The following is a 24,224-nucleotide window of genomic DNA, read 5'->3' on the forward strand; positions in this document are numbered from 1 at the left end:
GCGGGAGGGGTGGGGAAGCTCGGCGGCTTTCTCCCCGGAGAGTGAGTGCGGCCTCCAGTCCTGCTACGGTGAGCGCAGAGGAGGTGCGGCTCCTTGGTGAAATGGGCGCCCAGGCTGAGCGCAGGCACACTGAGCTCATGGCTGCAGTGGCAAGGATGCTTGACTTCATAGAGTCACTGGCAAGGAGTGTTCAGGAATTTGGGGCAGCACAGGCCAGGAGTCTGCAGGAATTCAGGGCAGCATAGGCCAGGAGTTTGCAGGAATTCAGTGCAGCACGGGCAAGGAGTCTGCAGGACTTCGCGGCAGCACAGGCTAGGAGTCAGCAGGACTTCGCTGCATCACAGGCGGCTTCCAGCCAAGTGCTCAGTCGTGCCGTGCATTCACTGGCTGGTCTGATGCAGACACAGATCAGGGCCACACGGGCACTAACTGCTGCCACCCTCGCTGGATTGGCCAGGCATCGCCGGGGCCCTCGCCACGCCGCAGCAGCCCAGCAGTCTGTGCTTCAGCAGATTGCTGCGCATGCTGCAGTGCTGGCCCGTGCGAGTGCCAGTGTATCAGCCAACCAGGGAGTGCCCGTGCTTTGTCAGGTTGGCAGCATTCCTGCTGCCAACACTGTCACTCCTCCACTGCAGCTGCCACCACCCGTAGGACAGACTGCTGCCGCCCAAGCAGAGTTGGAGCAGTCAGCAGCCGGGCCCTCCAGGCCCAGAGCTGGTCCAGGCCATCCCCAATGGGCATCTGCCGTCTCACCATCTGACCCTCAGCAGCCTTCCCCTAGCCTCGCTGCAGCCACTGGGGTCCCATTGAAGAGGAGCTGCAAGGCGGGAAGGGGCCAATCGCGGAAGCGAGGCGGATCGCCCTCACGGGGAAAAAGTAGAAGGTGTGGCCAAATGTTGTGTTTATATATGAAGGCCGAGACTGTTGTGTTTGTTTTTTATATGAGGGCCGGGAATGTTGTGTTTGTTTTTTATATGAAGGCCGAGGATCATGGCCATTTTTGTTTAACTGTTTTATTCATTTTCTGAAGGTTGTGAGAGCCAGTTATGTATCTGACTGTTTTTTGGGGGGTTTATCTGAATTAGTTTGTCATGTGGGAAGGGCACAGAGTTTGTACAATAAAAAATGTTCTTTATTCACATTGTCCATGTTTGCACTTTGAACTATTTGTTGCCTTGACCGGCTTAGGGGTTGCGGAGCGGCTCCATTCATGTTCTTTCATTGGCACAAGCCATTCCCTGAGAGGGGGCCTAGAACCGAGTTGCAATAAGCCGCCGACGGACGGCCCTTGCACTTTGTGCCTCCCTCCCGTCTTGGTGCTCATCCTCCTCCTCCTCTGGTGGTCCTCCAATGTCTGCTGGCAATGGCTGAGTCCTGAGGATAGTCAGGTTGTGCAGCATGCAGCACACTACAACGAAATGGGAGACTCGCTCAGGCGAGTACTGTAGGGCTCCTCCGGAATGGTCCAGACAGCGGAACCGTTGCTTGACCACGCCGATTGTGTGCTCAATGATGTTCCTGGTAGCTTGATGGCTGTCATTGTATCGCTCTTCAGCAGGGGTGCTGGGCGCACGGAGCGGGGTCATCAGCCAGGTGCACAAAGGATAGCCCTTGTCCCTGAGAAGCCATCCTCGTGGGTGAGCCTGGGCTTCGAAAATGTCTGCCACAGAAGTCTGGCGAAGGATGAAGGCATCGTGGCTGCTGCCTGGAAAGCGGGCATTGACAGCTAGTATGAGCTGCCTGTGGTCACACACCAACTGGATGTTGAGCGAATGGTAGCCCTTCCAGTTGCAGTAATCCTTGGCATTCTCTAGAGGTGCCCACAAAGCCACATGCGTGCAGTCAATGGCACCCTGGACCATGGGGAAGCCCGCTATTCTTCCAAATCCCATTGCACGCTCTTGCTGCTTGTCCAGGGTCATGGGGAAGGAGATGTACTGACGTCTCCTTCTGAAAAGGGCATTGGTCACCTGGCGGATGCAGCAATGTACCGCGAACTGGGAGATGTTGGCAATGTCCCCAGTAGCGGATTGGAAGGAGCCGGTGGCATAGAAGTTGAGAGCCACCGTCACCTTCACTGCCACCGACAGAGACGTCCTGCTCCTCAGCTGTGGCTGCAGATCTCTGTGAAGCAGGTGGCAGATCTCAGTGACCACCTCCCTTCTGAATCGCAGCCTCCGAACACACTGCTCCTCAGACATGTTCAGATATGAGAACTGCTGGCGGTATACCCTGGGTGGGTAAGGCCTCCTGTGCTGACGCCTGTTGGCCCTTCTCCGTCTGGCCATGTTTGGCACTCTCTCACGGCATCTCTGACCCCTTTGAATGCAATGCAGAAAGCCAACGTTTTCACCCATTGCAGCCTCCATCATATGTGGTGACTCTAGGCTATGGCACTGAAAGTTAAATCCAAGTGCAAAGCTCTGGCCTGAAGCCAGAAGTACCTGTGCGAGCGCTGAGTCAAAGCAGAAAGCTCTCTCCCTTTGTCTCTCTCCAAATATCTGTCTCTCACACAGAAGGATTGGCACAAAATGGCTGCCACTTATAATACAGGAGGAGTCCCCTTTAAATAGCACCCCCCGCAGCGACTGGGAACCGTTCCCCTCTACCAGTCGCTGGGGGTGCCAGGCGCACAGAAGGGGGGCGCCACTGAAGTTCCGGATCGGGGTGCACCAAGGGCGTTGCACCATGAAATGACATCAGGATCTGCGTGCGTAGCTGAGCGGGTGCTGCGGTTTTGCGCCACCGCTAAATCTTGACTGAAGTTCGCGAGATGCGCAGATCGCGCCGCGCCCGGGCGCTAGCCACTTAGCGCCCCACTTCTCCTCCTCCTAAGGCGCTAGCGGCTGGCGCTAACAACTGAATTTCTAGGCCTTAATGAATAAATGTTCCTATCAGTGAATTTAATGCTGCAGAATGCCAGTTATTGACACAAGCCTACCTTCTGCACAATATCCCATGCATCCCTGTGTAGGTTGGAGTAGGTACAGAAAAAAGTCACCACAATTTCGTACACTGACTGGAATTCGGAAGAGACAGCAGTCCTTTGTTGTGCTAAAGAAAAACTGCCATGTTGCACAGGCAGTCAAATGTTTAACCTCTCCAGGCTGTGGCAGAGATTCAGTCTCTCTCAGAGACAACCAGACAGGGGCTTGAGTTCCACAGTGATTCATCTAAAAGGGAAAATATGTAAGATTAAAGGCGACAAGCAACTATTTTTCTACCACAATGGATATAACTGCTTTGCAAATAAAATGGATCTAGAATTAGGTATAACACAGCAAGGAACTGTCTCAATCCTGTTGCTAAAAAATGAAAAGTATTTCTTTTGTCTCTCAGGTTTTACTCATGAACATTTGCCACTGTAGTTACTTTACTTCTTGATCAAAAAAGGACCTTGTCCTCTATACATTACCTACAGTGTATGTTTTCCAAAATTCCTTAAAGGATATATCTAAAGACCACATGGCATTCTTTCATTATCATACTGGAATACTGTCAATTCAGCAGGCACCATGGTTCTTATCTGTCATTCATAAAGTTGTACTTACTGAAAATGCTGTAGGGAAATGAGTTCTCAGATTCATCTCTTATAGTCCTGCCTAAAAGTAGACATTTAATGGGCCAATGTTTTACACTTCCAAAAGTGGGTATCAATATTTAGGACCAAATCTTCCAACTCTGGAACATTTTGGAGATTTATGAGATCAGTTAGCTAGGATTACAAAAAAGTCACAAATTTCTTGATTGCAAGAAATATTTTTAGTAGTTGGCCTACAAAACAATGGTGACTACATTAAAAAAATAACACACTGGCTTTCAAGTGTTTTGGTCCTGAAAGGCACTACGTGAATATTATTTCGTTTTAGTTTAAAAGCTAACAAGATTCAAGTACTACAACATAGCTAAAGGAAATGTAAGACACTGCCATTTTGGAAAGACTTTCTTAAAAAACAAAATAAAATGATCTTTTCACCTAATCTCAAGAACTGAGGGTGCTGACTCATGTTGTGTACAGTTCCATAGGTAACCAAAACCTTCCAGTGTCTTTCAAACTCAGCTTTCTTCGTGTGAGAGGCTGCTAACTTTCAACAGGTACCAATAGATAACAATTAGGAGCGAGCCAACTTATCTCATCCTGACCCCATAGTTACTGAAGCCACTTGTATAATGCTGAATTCTCTGCCAGATAAAATCAACTAATACAGAACAGAAAATGATTAAAAATTAGGCTTTCTGGGTCCCTATAAGTCAGAACTTTTCAATCCAGATACTTTTCGTCAAGTCTTCCTAAATTTGGTACCGCTGGACTGGAAATACTTTTTAATGCATCTTTCTATCCAATAAACATTAACATTGTTTCTATGTAATTGAGTGCACTATGTGAAAATGGACTTCTCTCTTTAGTTCATGGTCTGCCAATGGTTTGGCCATTTTGGAACACTGTATACCTCCACACATTTTCTTGGCATTTCTGCAGGTTTATCAAAGATCTGAAAGCGATACCATCCTGGTGTTAAAGAGTGATCACATATTAGCTCCTGAATTGCTGACTGCTGCAGTCGGAGTGAATCAAAGTCCACACTTCTGTAGGGGTTCTGAAGGAGCTGGTGACCACCAGGGTAGCATTCAGGGGCTGACAAAAAACAGAAAAGGAATTAGTCACAGTACATTGAAACTGTCCAACTTTATTTCATATATTCAACAATTAACTTTATCAATGCTATAGTTTGCCAATTATATAGCCAAAAATATTCATTTGGAAATATATATATACACTGGAAAGGCAATTTGCTAAACTTGATCCCAAATTCTGAACTATGGGTTTTAGATCTCCTGATTTCTTAAAGCTAACAGTGAATTTCTGCAATGGTTTTTGTTTTTGAGTTAAAATATCTTTGTATGATATTTGAAGTTAGAGCTGATTTCTACTGTATAAATTCAAATCAATTTGGTTTCAGAAAACATCATCAAACCTCAATCTTGATTTCAGTAACAAAATATGTTTTGCTTAACAATAGTTAAAGTTCTGGATTTAAAATTCTCTTTTTGATGAAAGTAATTGTAAAGAGAACTTTTTCAAATCATCAACATTTATTGATATAGGAACATAAACCACACCATATCAACATCATATACAAATGACACTGTGCATAAGAGCAACAGCAACAAAGTGACAAACTCAACACATAGCCCAAAACAGAAAAGATCACAGGGGGAAGAAAAATACAAGGAAGTGATTGCTGGGTTCCCCTTGATTCCCCATGACTTCTCCAGCAGCAGCAAGCTTCCAACTATCAAGTCACACTGCAGTATAATCAGTATAGCTCACAATTTTTACTCCTCACCTCTGCTCCCCAAGGCCCACAGTGCAAGACATCACGTTTGAAAAAAGTAAAAGAGGTCACAGGGTGGATCAGGAAGTAGTGATAAGTTAATGCAAAGCTTGGGTTTTAAAACCATGAAGATTGTAGGAGGAAAGTGTTGTGTTTTGAGTTTTGCTTCAATTAAGTTTGTCCCAGTTCCCGGGTGTTACCTGAAGGGGGTGCTGGGGGGCTCGGTTTTACTTTGTCTTTCACTTTCAGTTTCGGGTTCTACCATGCAGACAATGTGCTGTAATGTCCACCCATTTACTCAGTAAATAGTAAAAGGTACATTCCGTCTCCTCTATTCATTACTGTTCGGTCAAGATGCAATACTGGCGACGAGGCGGCTGTTGAACTCTCTAGAAGGACGGAGATAGACATGCGAACCTACAGCCGTGATATTGGAAATTGCGACGAGCGGGCCACTCAGCTAGCAACATCAACGGCATTTTGATAGTTGGCTAGCTGCGACGTAGACGGCGGACAGAGTATTGTGCGGGCCAGGCAACTACCGTGAGTGTAGCTACCGTAACTCTGGCCGGAGGAGAAAAATAATTTTTTTTAAAAAGGAAAAGGTCCGTGGATCTTAAAAGGGACAGTGCACATTAAAACTATGACGACCTTGGGATGTATTGAAGAGTTCTCTGGGGATAAGGACAGTTCATGGGTGGAAAACGCAGAAAGACTGGGGTGTTTCTTTGAGGCCAATAATATTGACAAAGAAGAGAAGAGCTCAGTGTTGCTAAGTGTATGCGGAGCTGCTACTTACTCCGTCCTGCGTTCATTGGTGGATTATGCTGATTTGATTGAGAAGCTGCAGAAACATTTTAACCCAAAACCCTCAGAGATTGTGCAGTGTTTCCATTTTCACAATTGTAAACAACAGCCTGGACAATCTATTTCAAGTTACATTGCTGAGTTGAGGAAACGCTCATTACATTGTAATTTTGGTGACCAGTTAGACAATATGCTCCGTGATCGGATTATGTGTGGAGTGCTGGACTCGGCATTGCAGAGACAGCTGTTAGCGGAGAAGGCCCTGACGTTCCGGCTGGCCGAGGAGAAGGCTTTAGCAGCAGAGGCTGCATCGATGAACACACGTATGCTCCGTACAGAGGCAGCACCATCTCAGGCCGCCGAGGAGGTGCACAAGACCACACATGCAGCTGCTGCTGCGAGAGACATGGAGGCAACTAAAGAGACAGGAAGAAAATGTTTCCGCTGTGGGGCTCTCCATGGTTCCACTACATGCAAATTTGTGTCAGCGGTATGTCATTTCTGTACGAAAAGAGGACACATAGCTCGTGTCTGCATGAAGAAAGCTCAGGCTGCTGCAGCAGAGCCAACACAAGCATCGCAGACACACACCCTGACACTGGAGGACAACAGTGTATACCACGGAAGCTGAGCAGCTACCCCACAGACGGTGGGGATACACGGCAAATGTGATCATGAATGGGGCACCACTCTGCATGGAGGTGGATTCAGGCTCGGCGTGTTCATTGATAAGTGAAGAGACTTACAATAGGCTGTGGCCAAGTGAACCCCCGGCGATGGCTCAGATCAGTGGCGTGCTACGGCAGTGGTCCCAAGCTCAACTCCAGGTGCTGGGTATGATTCATGTGGCAGTTAAGTATCAGGCAGTCAAGGACACACTTCCACTTTATGTGGTGGCGGGGCAAGGCACAAGCCTGCTGGGCAGAGATTGGTTTGAGCCCCTCGGTATTGAAGTGACAGGAGTACACACGGTACAGCGACAGCCCATAATGCCTATGTTGGAGAACTATGAAGAGGTTTTTGGTGAGTTCGGGGCCTGTCGGGGATCGCCAGTCTCAATCAAAGTGGACCCAGGGGTAGCGCCTAAGTTCTTCAAGGCGCGACCAGTTCCTTTTGCGTTGTGCAAGAAGGTGGATGAGGCCCTGGATAAGCTGGTGAACCAAAGGGTTCTCTTGCCAGTGAAGAACTCCCGTTGGGCCACCCCTATCGTGCCCATTGCAAAGAAGGATGGGGGCCTGCGAATCTGTGGAGATTACAGATGTACGGTTAATACTGCTGTGTTACCAGATGTGTATCCCTTACCAACAGTTACAGAGCTGTTTTCAACACTGGCTGGAGGCACTCTGTTCACCAAGCTGGATCTCAAGCAAGCATACCAGCAACTGGTCCTGGATGAAGAGTCAGCCGAGCTGTTGACAATCAACACCCACAGAGGACTTTTCCGAGCCACAAGGCTGCAGTTTGGGGTGTCTACGGCTGTGGCAATCTTTCAGAGGTTCATGGACACCCTGTTGGCTGGTGTTCCGGGAGTTCAGCCTTACTTGGATGACATACTGATTACAGGCAAGACACAGGAAGCCCATGATGAGTGGCTGCAGGAAGTACTACGCCGGCTGGCTGAGGTAGGACAACGCCTTCAGAAGGAGAAATGTGTGTTCGCTGCCAATGGGGTGGAGTTCTTGGGATTCCGAGTGGACAAAAACGGTGTGCATCCGACTACGGAGAAGGTGGAGGCTATCAGGAGCGCTCCCACCCCCAAGAACAAGACCGAACTGCAGGCATTCCTCAGACTGTTAAACTTCTACAGTTGTTTTCTCAAGGGCAAATCCACAATCTTAGAGCCACTGCACAGGCTGTTAGACCAAGCAACAGTGTGGAACTGGACCTCAGCTCATGAAACAGCCTACAGATAGGCAAAGGAACTGCTACAAGTAGATAAGGTTCTGGCACAGTATGATGAAAACAAGCCATTGGTGTTGGTGTGTGATGCTTCACCATATGGGCTGGGAGCTCTGTTGGGTCACATAGAGCCAGATGGCCGGGAAGCGCCTATCAGTTTTGCCTCAAGAACACTCTCAACAACAGAACGTAATTACGCCCAGATTGACAAGGAGGCCCTAGCCATCATATTTGGGGTAAAGAAGTTCAGCCAGTACCTGTTAGGGAGACAGTTCGTCATCTACACAGACCACAAGCCACTCTTGGGGCTCCTGCATCACTCCAAGCCCATGCCCCAGATCATACCACCGCGTATGCTTCGGTGGAGTCTGATGTTGGGGTCTACAGTTATGAACTTTGCTACAGGCCTGGGAAGATGCTGGCTAATGCTGATGCTCTGAGTCGCTTGCCTTTGAACCGGCCGATGGCTGAGACGCCACCACCCCTGGAGGTGCTGCTACTGGAGGAGGTTCCGGAGGCCCCATTCCATGCCCAGTGGATTGGCAGCCTCACACAGAAAGATCCAGTCTTATCACGGGTGCTACGCTGGCTGCTGCATGGCTGGCCCTCCGAGGTCCAGGAGGAGCATTTCAAGCCCTTCGTTCAGAGGCACCATGAAATGTCTGCACACAAGAACTGCGTGCTCTGGGGAAGCCGTGAGGAGGTGCTGAAAATGCTGCATGACTCACACCCTGAGATTGTGCACATGAAGGCGTTGGCGAGAAGCTACGTCTGGTGGCCGGGGTTGGACCGAGACGTGGAGGAGGTGGTAAAGAGCTGTGAGACATGTCAGCTGACTCGCCATAGCCCATCCAAGGCTCCCCTTCACCCCTGGGAGTGGACCACTCGTAAATGGTCAAGACGCCACATTGACTTTGCAGGGCCATTTCAGGGGAAGGTCTTTTTGATAGTGGTGGATTCTCATTCGAAATGGCTGGAGGTGGCTATCATGAGCTCCATGACATCCAGTGCAGTGATCAACGCATTGCGTTTGCTGTTTGCCACACATGGGGTCCCCGACGTGCTGGTTTCGGACAATTGAGCAGTCTTCACGTCATCGGAGTTCAAGGCTTTTGCAGGCCGAAATTGGATCCGCCACGTGACCACAGCGCCCTATCACCCCTCCTCTAACGGGCAGGCAGAGAGGATGGTGCAAACCACAAAAGAGGCACTGGTGAGGATATCGGTGGGGGACTGGCAAACCAGATTGGCCAGGTTCCTGTTATCACAGCATACCACACCAAACTCAGCAACGGGGAAGAGTCCTGCCGAGATGCTGATGGGTCGCCGGCTGGCGACTGCACTGGACCGGCTACAGGGATGAGATGCACACAAAGCAAGAAGAGCTGGCTAAGAAGCACCAGGGCACTGCCAGGCAGTTCAAGCCATCAGAGACTGTGTTTGCCCGTTGCTATGCAGGAGACAAATGGATGCCTGCCGTGGTGGAGCAGGCCACGGGTCCCCTGTCGTACAGCGTCCGTACACCTGATGGCCAGCTACACATATGCCACGTAGACCAGCTACGGGGTCGTACTCCGGTGAGAGTAACAGAGACGTCACAGGCTAGGCCATTGTCTCCACCACCTCTGCCAGGCAGTGACGGCCTGCTTCCTGCAACAACGACGGAAGCCACATCGACAGAAGGTGTCACGGAGTCATCAGCCACGGAGGAAGGTTTTCCTGCGGCTAGCAGTGGCACCCCGACTATGCCTGTCCAGCGGCGCTCAAGTCGGGTTAGATTCCGTCCCAGACGCCTGGAGGACTAAGGGTTTCATCTGGGGGAAAGGAGCGTTGTGTTTTGAGTTTTGCTTCAATTAAGTTTGTCCCAGTTCCCGGGTGTAACCTGAACGGGGTGCTGGGGGGCTCGGTTTTACTTTGTCTTTCACTTTCAGTTTCGGGTACTGCCATGCAGACAATGTGCTGTAATGTCCACCCATTTACTCAGTAAATAGTAAAAGGTACATTCCGTCTCCTCTATTCATTACTGTTCGGTCAAGATGCAATAGAAAGACCACGGGACATATATTTTCCTCTGAAATAACAATAGAAAATGCTGGAAATACTCAGCAGGCCAGGCAGCATCTGTGGAGAGAGAAACAGAGTTAACGTTTCAGAAGGGTCCCAGACCTGAAACGTTAACTCTGTTACTCTCTCTCCACAGATGCTGCCTGGCCCGCTGAGTATTTCCAGCATTTTCTGTTGTTATTTCAGATTTCCAGCATCCGCAGTATTTTGCTATTATATATTTTCCTGTTATTTTTAATGCAAAAGTAGATGTGACTGTAAAACGGCTGTGACAAAAATATAGCACTTTTGTTTGTCTAAAAAGGGCTTGGTGGCTGTCCCTCTAAATGCAGTCAGAACATATATAACATATATAACATAGATAGATAGAAGCATAATCAGACAAAAATTGACAGAGCCAAAGAAATTATATTAGGATGGTTGACTAAAAACTTGGTCAAAGTGGTAGGTTTTAAGAAGCGTTTTACAGGAGGCGGCGGAAAGTTAAAGGGAGGGAATTCCAGAACTTACTGCCTCGATGGCTGAAGGCACGACCACCAATTGTGTGGCGAAATGATGCACATGTGGCCAGAGTTAGAGGAATGTAGAGTCCATGGAGGGTTGTAAGGCTGGAGGATAGGGAGGGATTTGAACACAAAGATGAGAACCTGAGTTCTGTTCTGCCTAGTGGAAGAATAAAATTGCATCCAAGTCCTAAATATGTCATAGGATCTCAACTTAAATATACATATATAGGTGTCAGCCATGGCTCAGTGGTAGCACTCTCGCCTGAGTCAGATGGTTGTGGGTTCAAGCCCCACTCCAAAGACTTGAGAACAAAATCTAGACTGACACTCCAGTGAAGAACTGAGAAAGTGCTGCACTGTTGGAGGTGTTGTCTTTCAGATGAGACGTTAAACCAAGGCCTAATCTACCCTCTCGGGTGGACGTAAAAGATGCCACTGCACTACTTCAAAGAAGAACAGGTGAGATGACCCTGGTGTCCTGGCCAATATTTATCCCTCAACCAACTTCACTACATAAAAACAGATTACCAGGTTATTACAAACCAATTGCTGTTTATAGGAACTTGCTGTGCACAAATTGGGTGCCGCGTTTCCCACATTACAACAGTGACTATACTTCAAAAGTGCTTCATTTGCTGTAAAGCGCTTTGGGTCATGAAAGCACTCTATAAATGCAAGTTGTTTCTTTCTTGATTATATTAACAACGGTTCTGGATGGCGCGCTGGCCACCCAAATTGAGGCCCTGCTCAAAAACTGGGCTAGCCTCTGGCGGCAACTAGGCGGTTAATTGTTGTTCCTTTAGCGTCCAGTTCACACTGAAAGATGAGAGCAATATGACACAGAAAGAATGTAAAAATTCATGCTGCTAAGCCCACTAATGTTACATATTAGAACCTTACTGTTCAATTATTAATGTAAAAGAAAAAATATTTAAATAATTCCACAAAAGGATTAATATTGAACCATTTAGCCAATGCTTATGAAGTCAACAAAACAGAAAGATTACTCTTAATTATTCTTTAGATCGCTACTTTATATGGCTCCACATCTCAGCAGGCATACATACCTCACCCGACAACCAGCAAATGTGCCCCCCCCCACCAACCACCCCACCGGGGGTCCAGACTGGGATGAAAGATTCAGGGGGGAAATATCTTTTTCAATATTGCAACTAGACCCTGACACAGGGAGCCACTGAAGACGGCCTCTTCCTCTTCCTAGGGTGGTGCCTGTCATCCCACCCTCACAAGCTGATACGTTTATGCTGGCGTTACTGGCCTCTTCAATGTGGGGGTGCACCATGTGCATCCCCAACCTGCCAAAGACACACTCCTATGGATTCCCCTTTGACCCTGTGAACTTGGAAGGGTCAGTGGTGTGGGAATGAATGCATCCTGACAACAAATGGAATGTGCCTGACCTTTGGCCCTTGTACATGTAGGCTATACCCTTTAATAATACTGCTCATCTATCTGCACAAAAGTCTTGTCAATTGCATTCAGATGTGTCCGTACATGCAAACTTCTAATTGTATCAAATTTCTCAGGAACCAATCAATAAAACACTTTGCTGTCTCTAAGCATATCTCTTACAAATTTCTTTCCAGCCAAATGGTATCCTTGGGACTTAAGTATCACTTCGATGCAGCACCAGGATAGATTTAAGAACAGCACAGAGAGGCACAGTGGTGACAAGAAGCACTTGCTGGAAATATATATGTGCACAGCAAAACTACTTGTGATATGAAGGTCAATGTTCCGATGAAAGTTGGATATTTGTTTTGAGAGGATGTTTTGAGGTCCGTTTGCAATGATAAACATCTATGCCTCCTTCTTGCACAACTGCCTCCTTAAGCAGACATCTTCTGAGACATCATTGAAACAGCAGGTTGTCTTCTTCGCCTTTGGTGTAACCTTATCCCGCCTGCCTTCAGCACTTCCTCTTCCTGCTCCCATTCTGCCTCCATTATAAGGACATATATGAAATTACCCATAGTGAATCTCATGGTAAGGGTTCCATGACAGAACATATGAAAATGACAGACAGGAAAAGACCTACTGGTCCATCCAGCCTGTCCCACACAGTTGTGATGCCTTATGCATCACAATACATACACTCCCCATCTACCCAGAGCCATGTAATCACTGGGGAAGAGGCAAAAAAAGATAAAAATCCATGCCAATTAGGGGAGAAGAATTTGGAAAATTCCTCTCCGACCCCTTTAAACGATCAAAACTAACCCAGGAGATTGCATTGCCCTGGAAAAGTGGGAAGGAAAGTATTTCCCTACCTGAAGCTGTTGAAAAGTAACTTACAGAATCCTTTCTTAGCAGTACAGCTGAGAAAAGGTTTTTCTAATCATTTCAGTCAAAGCTCATGTTTTAGATGAAGTTTGTAGGCATTAAAAGCCCGTGGACTCCATGGCCTAGCAATTGGATATCTCCCGAATTGGGTCGCGATCCCAGTGCAGCACACGCTGCACGCACCTAATGAAGGGATCAGCACTGAAGGGCATCAGTGCCACCTGAAGGAAGGATGATGGCAAATTGTTCTAGCGGCCACATTAGGATAGTACCAGTGAGCTACGGGCACCATTCACGGCCCCAGAGGCAGCTCGCTGGTCGCGGTGGAACAGCAAGATCAGTCAGCTCAGACATAGACTGATGGCCTCAGAGAGTTCAGGCAGTGAGAGATGCAATCGGAGGGGGGTGGGGGTCAAGTGGTGGCCGGCAGTGGCCCGCAGATTTAATGTGGAGCTGGGAAGAGCATTCCTGTTCCTCCCAGCTCTACAATAAGGTAAGTAATAAACAGGGTCCGGCTTCTTTAGGTGCGTGCACAAACTCTGATGGGGTCAGCACCGAAGGGCATCAGTGGGCATGATGCCAGCGTAACCACCAGGACTGCGTCCCGTGGATTTTCAGAGCCATAGGAAGTCATTTTACTTTGATAGTAAGTAGAATTGGATGGAGGGTAAAACGGGCAATCAATTTGATTCCGTCAGATGGGTTAGCTTAAAAATACCTCCCATAGTGTTTACATCTGGAACTCTCCCTCTTTTCCACAGCCCAACTCTGTAAAAAAAAGCTCCAAAGCTTTGGAAACTTTTCACTTTCATCAGGTGACCCAATTTCACTGTGAACAACATGCTATGTTGAACAGCATATCCTCAGGCTCACCTCCAGCATTGCCATGGGAGATTCACTAGTATAGTAATAAAATCATGTACACCACAAATAATGCAAAACTGCATCTTGTATTTTCAATTTGTTATGCTACCTATTGACCTTTATTTTCCCATTTATTTCATGCAACTGTTTTGAAGCTGTGTTTTAACACTGCCCTGAGTTATTTATATAATCTTGTTTCAGCTATTTCTTTTGAAAGGTTTTATCTACATCATCCCTCTTATGAGTTTTGCAGGTTATTTACTGAACCGATACAATAAAACTCATATAAGATTCAATTTAAACCTAGCAGTGCTTATATAGTATTATGTACTTTTAAAATAAAATTCAATCACAGTAAATAACCTGATTATTTGGTTGGCTGTCATTTATATTTAGAGGCTCATAAAAGTCTTTTAAACTAATAATGAAATGTTGAAAACTACATGTAACTTTTTGAAGTCTTGAAACATGATAATGGGAATAATATGTATATTCTAGTTTCACCACATTTTCAAAGATCTATAGTTTAAGTAGAAGTCTGTCGCTCTGACAATTAATTCATATTACAGTACAGTAAATATGTACAAAGTCTCAGATAAGCTGGTTTATAATGGTGCCAGTTCAAAAGTAATCTATGTGAATTATGGACCAGCTCATGGGATCTGACATGAAGATTTTTAATATTTAATGCGAGATGAAAGCAACTAGTGGAAAAGTCGGCTACAAAGACTGCTGCAATTCCATTGACACATTGAAGTACAAACAGGTAATAGGAATATTTATTCACAAAATTAGTATACATTTAAAAATAGTATTTTACTATACATGCACTTCTAGGTTTAAATTGAATCTTGCACAGGTTTCTATTATATTGGTTTCTTCAAGTAGCCTGAAAAACCAATAAGAGAGATATATATAAATATAATGGCCTGTATTTTCTGAACCCCCACAGGCATGTATGAGGACCAGTAGGGGCCTCGCATGTGCCAGTTTCAGGCATGCGAAGCGCATGCGCTGAAAATCGACACTTCCGATCTGTCAAGAATCCTCCTGACAGATCAGCTGCCTGCCCAGGAAAAGGGCCTCCGCAGGCAGAGAGTTCCGCTTTCTGCAGAACCTCCGCCTGCTGAAAACCTTTAGAAATCTTACGCCTGGTAAAAGCAGGCATTAAGGCCTGCTTTTGCCAGCAAAAGAGTTTAAAAAAAGTTTAAAAAAATTCACTCCTTTATAATTTTAATACTTTTAAAAAAGGTAAGTTTATTTTTAGCCCTGTAAAAAACTTTAATTATTTTTTTCAAAAAATTAAATTTTTGTTTAAAATATTTAATTTAATGTAATTTTAACTAATTTTAAATACGTGATTTTAATGTTTTAGTGTGTTTTTTGAGTGATCCCCATTCATACTTTTGACAGGTCTATGCGGAGAGACCTGTCAAGAGTGTGAAGGGGGATTCCCTTCTTTGATTGGTTCCCCATGGCCCACGTGATACCAGGGATGGTTGTGAACCACATGCGCCCCTGGAATACCTGGGCATCTGCGCGCGCGCACCAGGAGAGGCCCAGGATCGGAAGTGTCGGGACCTACGGAGCCAACAAGTAAGTTCGTAGATTTTTCCAGATCGGAGGCATCCGCACGCAGGAAGCCTCCGATGGAAAATCTGGCCCAAAATAAAGGGATACATTGAGAAACTTTGGAAAGGAATGTAGTGCTGAAGGGAATCTTCAAGATTCCTGTTAAAACTTTTGATGGAGGAATTATTCAATGCACAAACCTGTGGTAAAGTAGAAGTTTCCTGTGAACAGCATTACAATTCTTGCTGTATGTGTATCACAGTTCTAGAAACTTAGAGCAGTAGAGCAGGAGTAGGCCAACTACTCTGCACAACTATCACAGCTCAATAATTTAACAAACTGGAAATAAGCCTCTTGATCACTATGAGGAATATTCGACACTCCAAACATGTAGGTTGGAAACTTTAGAGCTAAGGCTAAGGTCATTGTGAAACGTCCAGTATGGCGTATGCAAGAAAGTATGGTCAGATGTGCAACTCACATGCACAAATGCTGGCTCTGGTCCCAAGTCATATGTCAAAAATTAGCCTGGGAGGACATCACCTGCAGGGTGAATGTAATATCCACCCTCACCCATCACTCATTAGATAATCCACAGGATCACACTCTGGATGGAAGAGTACATCAGCTATAATGGAACTGGATGCTGCCACAAATCTCAGACTGGCCTTCAAACCACTTTGAGGTATAGCTGATTAGCAACATGAATGGCCCGTGGTCGCAATTTGCGGTCAGCGGCATAGCTAAGGAGTATGCCGCCGACATCCAAAGGAAATTGGCACGTACCTTGTGCGAAACCCCCTTCAAGAACTTGCTTTTAAACACTGCAGAGTTGTGCACAGCGTAGTGCCCCATGGAGCCCAGGGGCACACCATTGTGCGTAGACGTACCTAGGATCATGTGAGGCAGTGCTCCTTTCACTTCCTGACTCTTAGCCAATCAGGAAACAGAGGAAATTGCTCACTTGTACGATTTATAGGAGACAAGGCAGTATCAAACATTCATTAAAAAGCACAGACCTAAGCCTATTGGAGGTACAAACTACGAGCTGACAGGAGTACATCAAATTTACATTTACAGTATCAGCTGCAGTAAACTGCATAAGCTTGGCAGCAATTGAAATCTCCAAAACAACAAATAATGGGACAATATTTATTTTAACATTCTGACAATCTTTAAAGTTGTGTATATCAAAGCATTTATCTTTGTGCTGGGAACCTGACAGATAAGAACATAAGAAATAAGAGCAGGAGTAGGCCATACAGCCCCTCGAGCCTGCTCCGCCATTCAATAAGATCATGGCTGATCATCGACCTCAACTCCACTTTCCCGCCCGATCTCCATATCCCTTGATTCCCCTAGAGTCCAAAAATCTATCTATCTCAGCCTTGAATATACTCAAAGACTCAGCATTCACAGTCCTCTGGGGCAGAGAATTCCAAAGATTCACAGCCCAATGAGTGAAGAAATTCCTCCTCATCTCAGTCTTAAATGGTCTACCCCTTATCCTGAGACTATGCCCCCTAGTTCTAGACACTCCAGCCAGGGGAAACAACCTCTCAGCATCTACCCTGTCAATCCCCTTCAGAATCTTGTATGTTTTAATGAGGTCACCTCTCATTATTCTAAACTCCAGAGAGTATAGTCCCATTCTACACAATCTCTCCTCATAGGACAGCCCTCTCAGCCCAGGAATCAACCTAGTGAACCTTCGTTGCACCGCCTCCAAGGCAAGTATATCCTCCCTTAGATAAGGAGACCAAAACTGTGCACAGTACTCCAGGTATGGTCTCACCAAGGCCCTGTACAATTGTAGCAAGACTTCCTTACTCTTATACTCCAAACCCCTTGCAATAAAGGCCAACATGCCATTTGCCTTCCTTATTACTTGCTGTACCTGCATGCTAGCTTTCTGTGTTTCTTGCACGAGGACACCCAAATCTCTCTCAACACCAACATTTGAAAGTTTCTCACCATTTAAAAAATATTCTGTTTTCCTATTCTTCCTACCAAAGTGAATAACCTCACATTTCTCTACATTATACTCCATCTGCCACCTTACTGCCCACTCACTGAGTCTATCTATATCCCGTTGCAGACTCTTTGGCCTAGAAATTCACTAGCCTTAGCGCCGCTTTTGAGGCGCTAGAGGGACTAGCGCCAGAGTTATGGCCAGTTGAAAAATTCCCTGGGGCCCTAAAGCGGCGTTGCACTGGTAGCGCTGCGCCGGCACCGATGACGTCATCGGTGTGCGCAGCGTCCCGGTTGCCGTGGCAACGCGCCCGAACGCCGAAATTCAGTTGCGGCCGCCTCGCCCGTGGCAGCCGCAACTAAGACTCTGGCAACCGAGTCTTACACAAGTTAGCACCGGCGCATTAAGGTCGCGCGGCGGCTGGCCGCTTTCCCGCCGGCCGCCTGCCCGCACCTCCCGACCCGGACTCCTCCACCCCCCCCCGCGGAACAGATGCGTCTGGCCTGCAAGCCCGGCACTTGTCCGAGGTGCCGGGCTCATTTTTGAAAAAATCAAACGGCCAGCGATCGGGTGAAGGCAGCGCCTCCTTAACGGGAGGAGGAGGCCTGCACTTCCCCAGCCTGCCGCACCGCATCGGGTGCCGCAGCGCCAGATTAGCGCCGCAATGCGGCACTCAGCGCCCATTGGGAGGCGCTCACGCCCGCCAGTAGCGCCGGCAGCCGTCTGGGCGCGGCGCTACTGAATTTTTGGCGTGCGCAAAGGAATTAGCGCCGGCGCTAAATTTCCGGCGCTAAAGCCCTGGCGCGGCGTCAACTCAATTTCTAGGCCTGTGTGTTCTCCTCACAGCTTACTGTCCCACCTAGCTTTGTATCATCAGCAAACTTGGATACATTACACTCGGTCCCTTCATCTAGGTCATTAATATAGATTGTAAATAGCTGAGGCCCCAACACTGATCCTTGCGGCACCCCACTAGTTACAGCCTGCCAACCTGAAAAAGTTTATCCCTACTCTCTGTTTTCTGTCCGTTAACCAATCCTCTATCCATGCTACTATATTACCCCCAACCCCATGAGCCCTAATCTTGTGTAATAACCTTTTATCGAATGCCTTTTGGAATACCAAATATACTACAGGCACTGGTTCCCCTTTATCTACCCTGCTAGTTACATCTTCAAAAAACTCTAATAAATTTGTCAAACACGATTTACCTTTCGTAAAACATGTTGACTCTGCCTAATCATGTTATGATTTTCTAAGTGACTTGATACCACTTCCTTAACAATGGATTCCAGCATTTTCCCGACAACTGATGTCAGGCTAACTGGCCTGCAGTTCCCTGTTTTTTCTCTCCCTCATTTTTTGAATAGCGGTGTTACATTTGCGACCTTCCAATCCGCTGGGACCATTCCAGAATCTAGAAAATTTTGGAAGATCAAAACCAATGCATCCACTATCTCTTCAGCCACCTCTTTTAGACATGGTGTGGAGCCTTCAACATGTCATCGATGACGATGAACACCTCGCTAAGGCCATCCCCACGCCTCCATTACTCGCCTTCAAACAGCCGCCTAACCTCAAACAGACCATCATTCGCAGCAAATTACCCAGCTTTCAGGAGAACAGCAACCACGACACCACACAACCCTGCCACAGCAACCTCTGCAAGACATGCCAGATCATCAACACAGATACCATCATCACACGTGAGGACACCACCCACCAGGTACATGGTACATACTCAAGTGACTCGGCCAACGTTGTCGACCTCATACGTTGCAGGAAAGGATGCCCCGGAGCATGGTACATCGGCGAGACCATGCAGACACTGCGACAACGGATGAACGGGCACCGCGCAACAATCACCAGGCAGGAGTGTTTCCTCCCAGTCGGGGAACACTTCAGCAGTCAAGGACATTCAGCCTCCGATCTTCGGGTAAGCATTCTCCAAGGCAGCCTTCGAGACACACGACAACGCAAAATTGTCGAGCAGAAACTGATAGCCAAGTTCCGCACCCACGAGGACGGCCTCAACCGAGATCTTGGGTTCATGTCACGCTACATGTAACCCCACCTGACGTAGGGTCATCCAGACTCGAGTCGTCGTTGGCTTGTTCTCTCCACACAGATGCGGCCGGACCTGCTGTGATTTCCAGCAAAAAAAAGTGTTTTTTGTCTTTTTTTGTTTTTCATACAGACCCCAGCATCTGCAACATTTGACCCCTTGTGACCCCACCTCATTTTTCTTTGATGTAATGTTTTCCTGACTGACCTGTTTGGACACCATTTACACCTTTGATTGCTGTGATCATCTCTCTGCCGAGGTGTGATAAATGGCAGTTAGAAAGATTACCTGTAACCATCTGACATTATTCTCTGACTATATAAGCTGTGTTTTTATGCATCTCTCCACTTCACCTGACGAAGGAGCAGCGCTCCGAAAGCTTGTAATTTCAAATAAAGCTGTTGGACTATAACCTGGTGTTGTGTGATTTCTTACCTCTTTTAGAACCCTAGGATGTAGGCCATCGGGTCCAGGGGAATTGTCGGCTTTTAGTCCCAATAGTTTCTCTCGTACTTTTTCTCTACTTATATTAATTACGTTAAGTTCCTCACCCACATAAGACCCTTGGTCCCCCACCATTTTTGGTATGCTTTTCGTGTCTTCTACTGTGAAGACAGATACAAAATATTTGTTTGACGTTTCTGCCATTTCCTTATTCCCCGTAATAATTTCTCCTGTCTCAGCCTCTAAGGGACCAACATTTACTTTTGCTACTCTTTTCCTTTTTATACACTTGTAGAAACTCTTAAAATCTGCTTTTATATTTCTTGCTAGTTTTCCCTCATATTCTATTTTTTCCCTTTTTAAAATTTTTTGGTCAACCTTTGCTGGTTTCTGAAACTCTCCCAATCCTCAGGCTTACTATTATTCTTCGCAACATTATAAGCTTCTTCTTTCAATCTAATGCTATGCTTAACTTTTTTAGTTAGCCACAGTTGGATCACTTTTCCCATGGAGTTTTTGTTTCTCAATGGAATGTACTTTTGTTGAGAATTAGGAAACATTTCTTTACATGCTGGCCACTGCTTATCTACCGCCATACCTTTTAATCTATTTTTCCAATCTGCCTCAGCCAACTCGCCCCTCATACCTATGTAATTGGCTTTATTTAAGTTTAATACTCTAGTTTTGGACTTAGGCAAGTCACTCGCAAAATTTACATGAAATTCTATCATATTATGATCACTCTGCCCCAGAGGATCCTTTACTATGAGATTGCTAATGAATCCTGTCTCGTTACACAATACAAGATCTAAAATAGCCTGTTCCCTGGTTGGTTCCATGACATATTGTTCTCGGAAACTGTCCTGAATGCATTCCATGAACTCGTCCTCCAGACTACCTTTGCCAGTTTGATTTGTCCAGTCTATATGAAGATTAAAGTCCCCCAAGATTATTGCATTAACTTTGTTGCAAGCTCCTACTTTTTCTTGATGAATATTCTGTCCAATGGTATAGCTACTGTTAGGGGGCCTATATACTACTCCCACCAGTGTTTTCTGCCCCTTGTTATTCCTTATCTCCACCCATACTGATTCTACTTCCTGATCTTCCTAGCCGAGATCCTTTCTCACTACTGTCCTTATGTCATCATTTATTATCAGGGCTACTCCCCCTCCTTTTCCATTCTGCCTGTCTTTTCGAAACGTTAAGTACCCTGGAACATTTAGTTCCCAACCTTGGCACCATGTCTCTGTAATGGCTATTAGATCAAACCCATTTATCTCTATTTGTGCCACTAGTTCGTCTATCTTGTTACAAATGCTTTGTGCATTCAGATAAAGAGCCTTTAATTTACATTTTTTACCATTATTCCCTGCTTTGACCTTAATCTCTGCTGCATTGCTACCATTAAACTCTCTGTCCCTTCCTGTCACACTCTGCTTATTTTTACCCAAATCGCTACACTGCTCTATTGCCTTGACCTTTCTCTTTAGATTTCTAAACTTCCCCTCACCTGACCCCTCTCCCCCCCCTTTTTTTAGTTTAAAGCCCTATCTACAGCCCTAGTTATTCAATTTGCCAAGGCGCTGGTCCCAGCCCAGTTTAAGTGGAGCCCGTCCCGACGGAGCAGCTCCCTCTTTCCCCAGTACTAGTGCCAGTGCTCCATAAATTGAAACCCCATTTCCCCACACCACACTTTGAGCCACGCATTTAACTCTCTGATCTGCTCGACCCTATGCCAATTTGCGCGTAGCTCAGGTAGTAATCCAGAGATTATTACCCTTGTGGTTCTCCTTATTAATTTAGACCCTAAGCTCCTCAAACTCCCTCAGCAGAACCTCATTCTTAGTTCTACCTATGTTGTTGGTTCCTACATGGACCACGACAACTGGATCCTCCCCCTCCCACTCCCAGTTCTTCTCTAGCCATGAGGAGATATCCTTAACCCTGGCACCGGGCAGGCAACACAGCCTTCAGGACTCTCTTTCGCAGCTGCAGAGAACAGTATCTATCCCCCTGACTATACTGTCTCCTACTACAACCACATTCCTTCCTTCTCCCCCCACTTGGATGGCCCCCTGTACCACAGTGCCGTGGTCAGTTTGCCCATCCTCCCTGCAGTTCTTTTCCTCATCCATACAAGTAGAAAGTACCTCGTACCTGTTGGACAAGGTCAAGGGCTGAGGCTCCTCCATCACTACATCCTGGGTCCCTGTACATTCCTGGCTCGCAGTCAAAACTTCCTGTCCCTGGCCACTGACAAACTCTAAAATACTACTTAACCTAAAGGGTGTGACTGCCTTCTGGAACAAAGTGTCCAGGTAACTCTCCTCCTCCCTGATGCAGCTCATACTCCAGCTCAACAATTCTGAGCCAAAGTTCCTCGAGTTGCAGACACTTACTGCAGATGTGGTTGCTCGGGATCATGATGCTCTCCACAGACTCCCACATGCTGCAGTTACAACACACCACCTGTCCTGCCACATCAAACCTTGTTTTATTTATTAATTAATTCGCTAAAGATTTTATTCAATCGATATTTTACGTTTATTGTTTGATTATTTTATTTTGTTTAAGTTATTCATTTAATAAGTACTAGCAAGTTACAGTTTCTCAGCTCTTAATTTAACCCCCTTCCCTAAATTAGAGAGCAAAAACAGCTGTAATACTCACCAACCAACCTGCTCTCCTGTGATGTCACTCTTTGTTGATGTTCTTGAATCGGAGCCTCGCGCTGCCACTGCTTTAATTCAGGTCCGTTCTCGGGCCACTCTTTATCCTCTCACCGCTGCCGCTGCTTTAATTCAGGTCCGCTCTTTATCCTCTCGCCTCTGCCGCTGCTTTAATTCAGGTCCGCTCTCGGGCCGCTCTTTATCCTCTCGCCTCTGCCGCGGCTTTAATTCAGGTCCGCTCTCGGGCCGCTCTTTATCCTCTCGCCTCTGCCGCTGCTTTAATTCAGGTCCGCTCTCGGGCCGCTCTTTATCCTCTCACCGCTGCCGCTGCTTTAATTCAGGTCCGCTCTCGGGCCGCTCTTTATCCTCTCGCCTCTGCCGCTGCTTTAATTCAGCTCTGCTCTCGGGCCACTCTTTATCCTCTCGCCTCTGCCGCTGCTTTAATTCAGGTCCGCTCTCGGGCCACTCTTTATCCTCTCGCCTCTGCCGCTGCTTTAATTCAGCTCTGCTCTCGGGCCAATCTTTATCCTCTCGCCTCTGCCGCTGCTTTAATTCAGGTCCGCTCCCAGGCCGCTCTTAATCCTCTTGCCACTGCCGCTGCTTTGATGATATTTTGATAGTCGATTTACTTAATACACCCAAAGTGAAATTCTGGGTAAATTTAACGGCAATACCGTTGTCTTGCCTTTTTACAGATATACATGACTCTGAAGTGGAATCTAACACTAAAAAGCTGCCATTATAATAAATTCTGTATCTGCAATCTTCTCATGGTAACAATTTGTCATTGTAAATCTCTCATTAGAACAAAGTATGTTTATTCAAAATTCACAAACATCAAGTTGTTACAAACCTCTTAGAACACATATACTGGCAATACAAGTCTCATTACTTTACACTCTTATTATTAACTTCTCATTTAAAAAAAAGGTTACAAACCACTCATTTAATGCTTTATTCAGTTTGCTTAAAAACACTTCATTATGATAAAACTCTTAAAACAAATCTCCCATTACAGCATTGTCTTGTTACAGATCTTTTTGTAATACAATTTTATCATCCGGTCCCTTTATGCTGTGCATAGAAACATAGAAACATAGAAGATAGGAGCAGGAGTAGGCCATTCGGCCCTTCGAGCCTGCTCCGCCATTCAATGAGATCATGGCTGATCATGCAAATTCAGTACCCTGTCCCTGCCTTCTCCCCATATCCCTTGATCCCTTTAGCCTTAAGAAATATATCCAACTCTTTCTTGAATATATTTAATGAACTGGCCTCCACCACCCTCTGTAGCAGAGAATTCCACAGGTTCACCACTCTCTGGGTGAAGAAATTCCTCCTCATTTCAGTCCTAAATGGCTTACCCCTTATCCTTAGACTATGACCCCTGGTTCTGGACTTCCCGGCCATCAGAAATATCCTTCCTGCATCTAGTCTGTCCAGGCCTGACAGAATTTTATAGGTTTCGATGAGATCCCCTCTCAATCTTCTAGCACGGTGGCATAGTGGTTAGCACTGTTGCCTCACAGCGCCAGGGACCCGGGTTCAAATCCGGCCTCGGGTGACTGTCTGTGTGGAGTTTGCACATTCTCCCCGTGTTTGCGTGGCTTTCCTCCGGGTGCTCCGGTTTCCTCCCAGTCCAAAGATGTGCGGGTTAGGTTGATTGGCCATGACAAAAATTGGCCCTTAGTGTTAGGGGGGGATTAAATACGTGGGGTT

General features: G+C 46.4%; 1 protein-coding gene across 1 annotated transcript in view; it reads right to left on the reverse strand.

Moving 5' to 3' along the window:
• The window catches only part of vwde (von Willebrand factor D and EGF domains), a 374,620-nt gene that overhangs the window by 229,452 nt on the left and 120,944 nt on the right, over window positions 1–24,224 (reverse strand). The window contains exons 2-3 of the mRNA XM_085988385.1: window positions 4,452–4,636; window positions 2,942–3,173 (exon numbers count right to left, since the gene is read on the reverse strand). Of these exons, the coding sequence (XP_085844511.1) occupies window positions 2,942–3,173; window positions 4,452–4,636 (417 nt within the window). The remainder of the gene's footprint in view (window positions 1–2,941; window positions 3,174–4,451; window positions 4,637–24,224) is intronic.

This window comes from Somniosus microcephalus, chromosome 5 (assembly GCF_052327205.1).
Source record: "Somniosus microcephalus isolate GS21.2 chromosome 5, FLI_Smic_1.0, whole genome shotgun sequence".
NCBI lineage: Eukaryota > Metazoa > Chordata > Chondrichthyes > Squaliformes > Somniosidae > Somniosus > Somniosus microcephalus.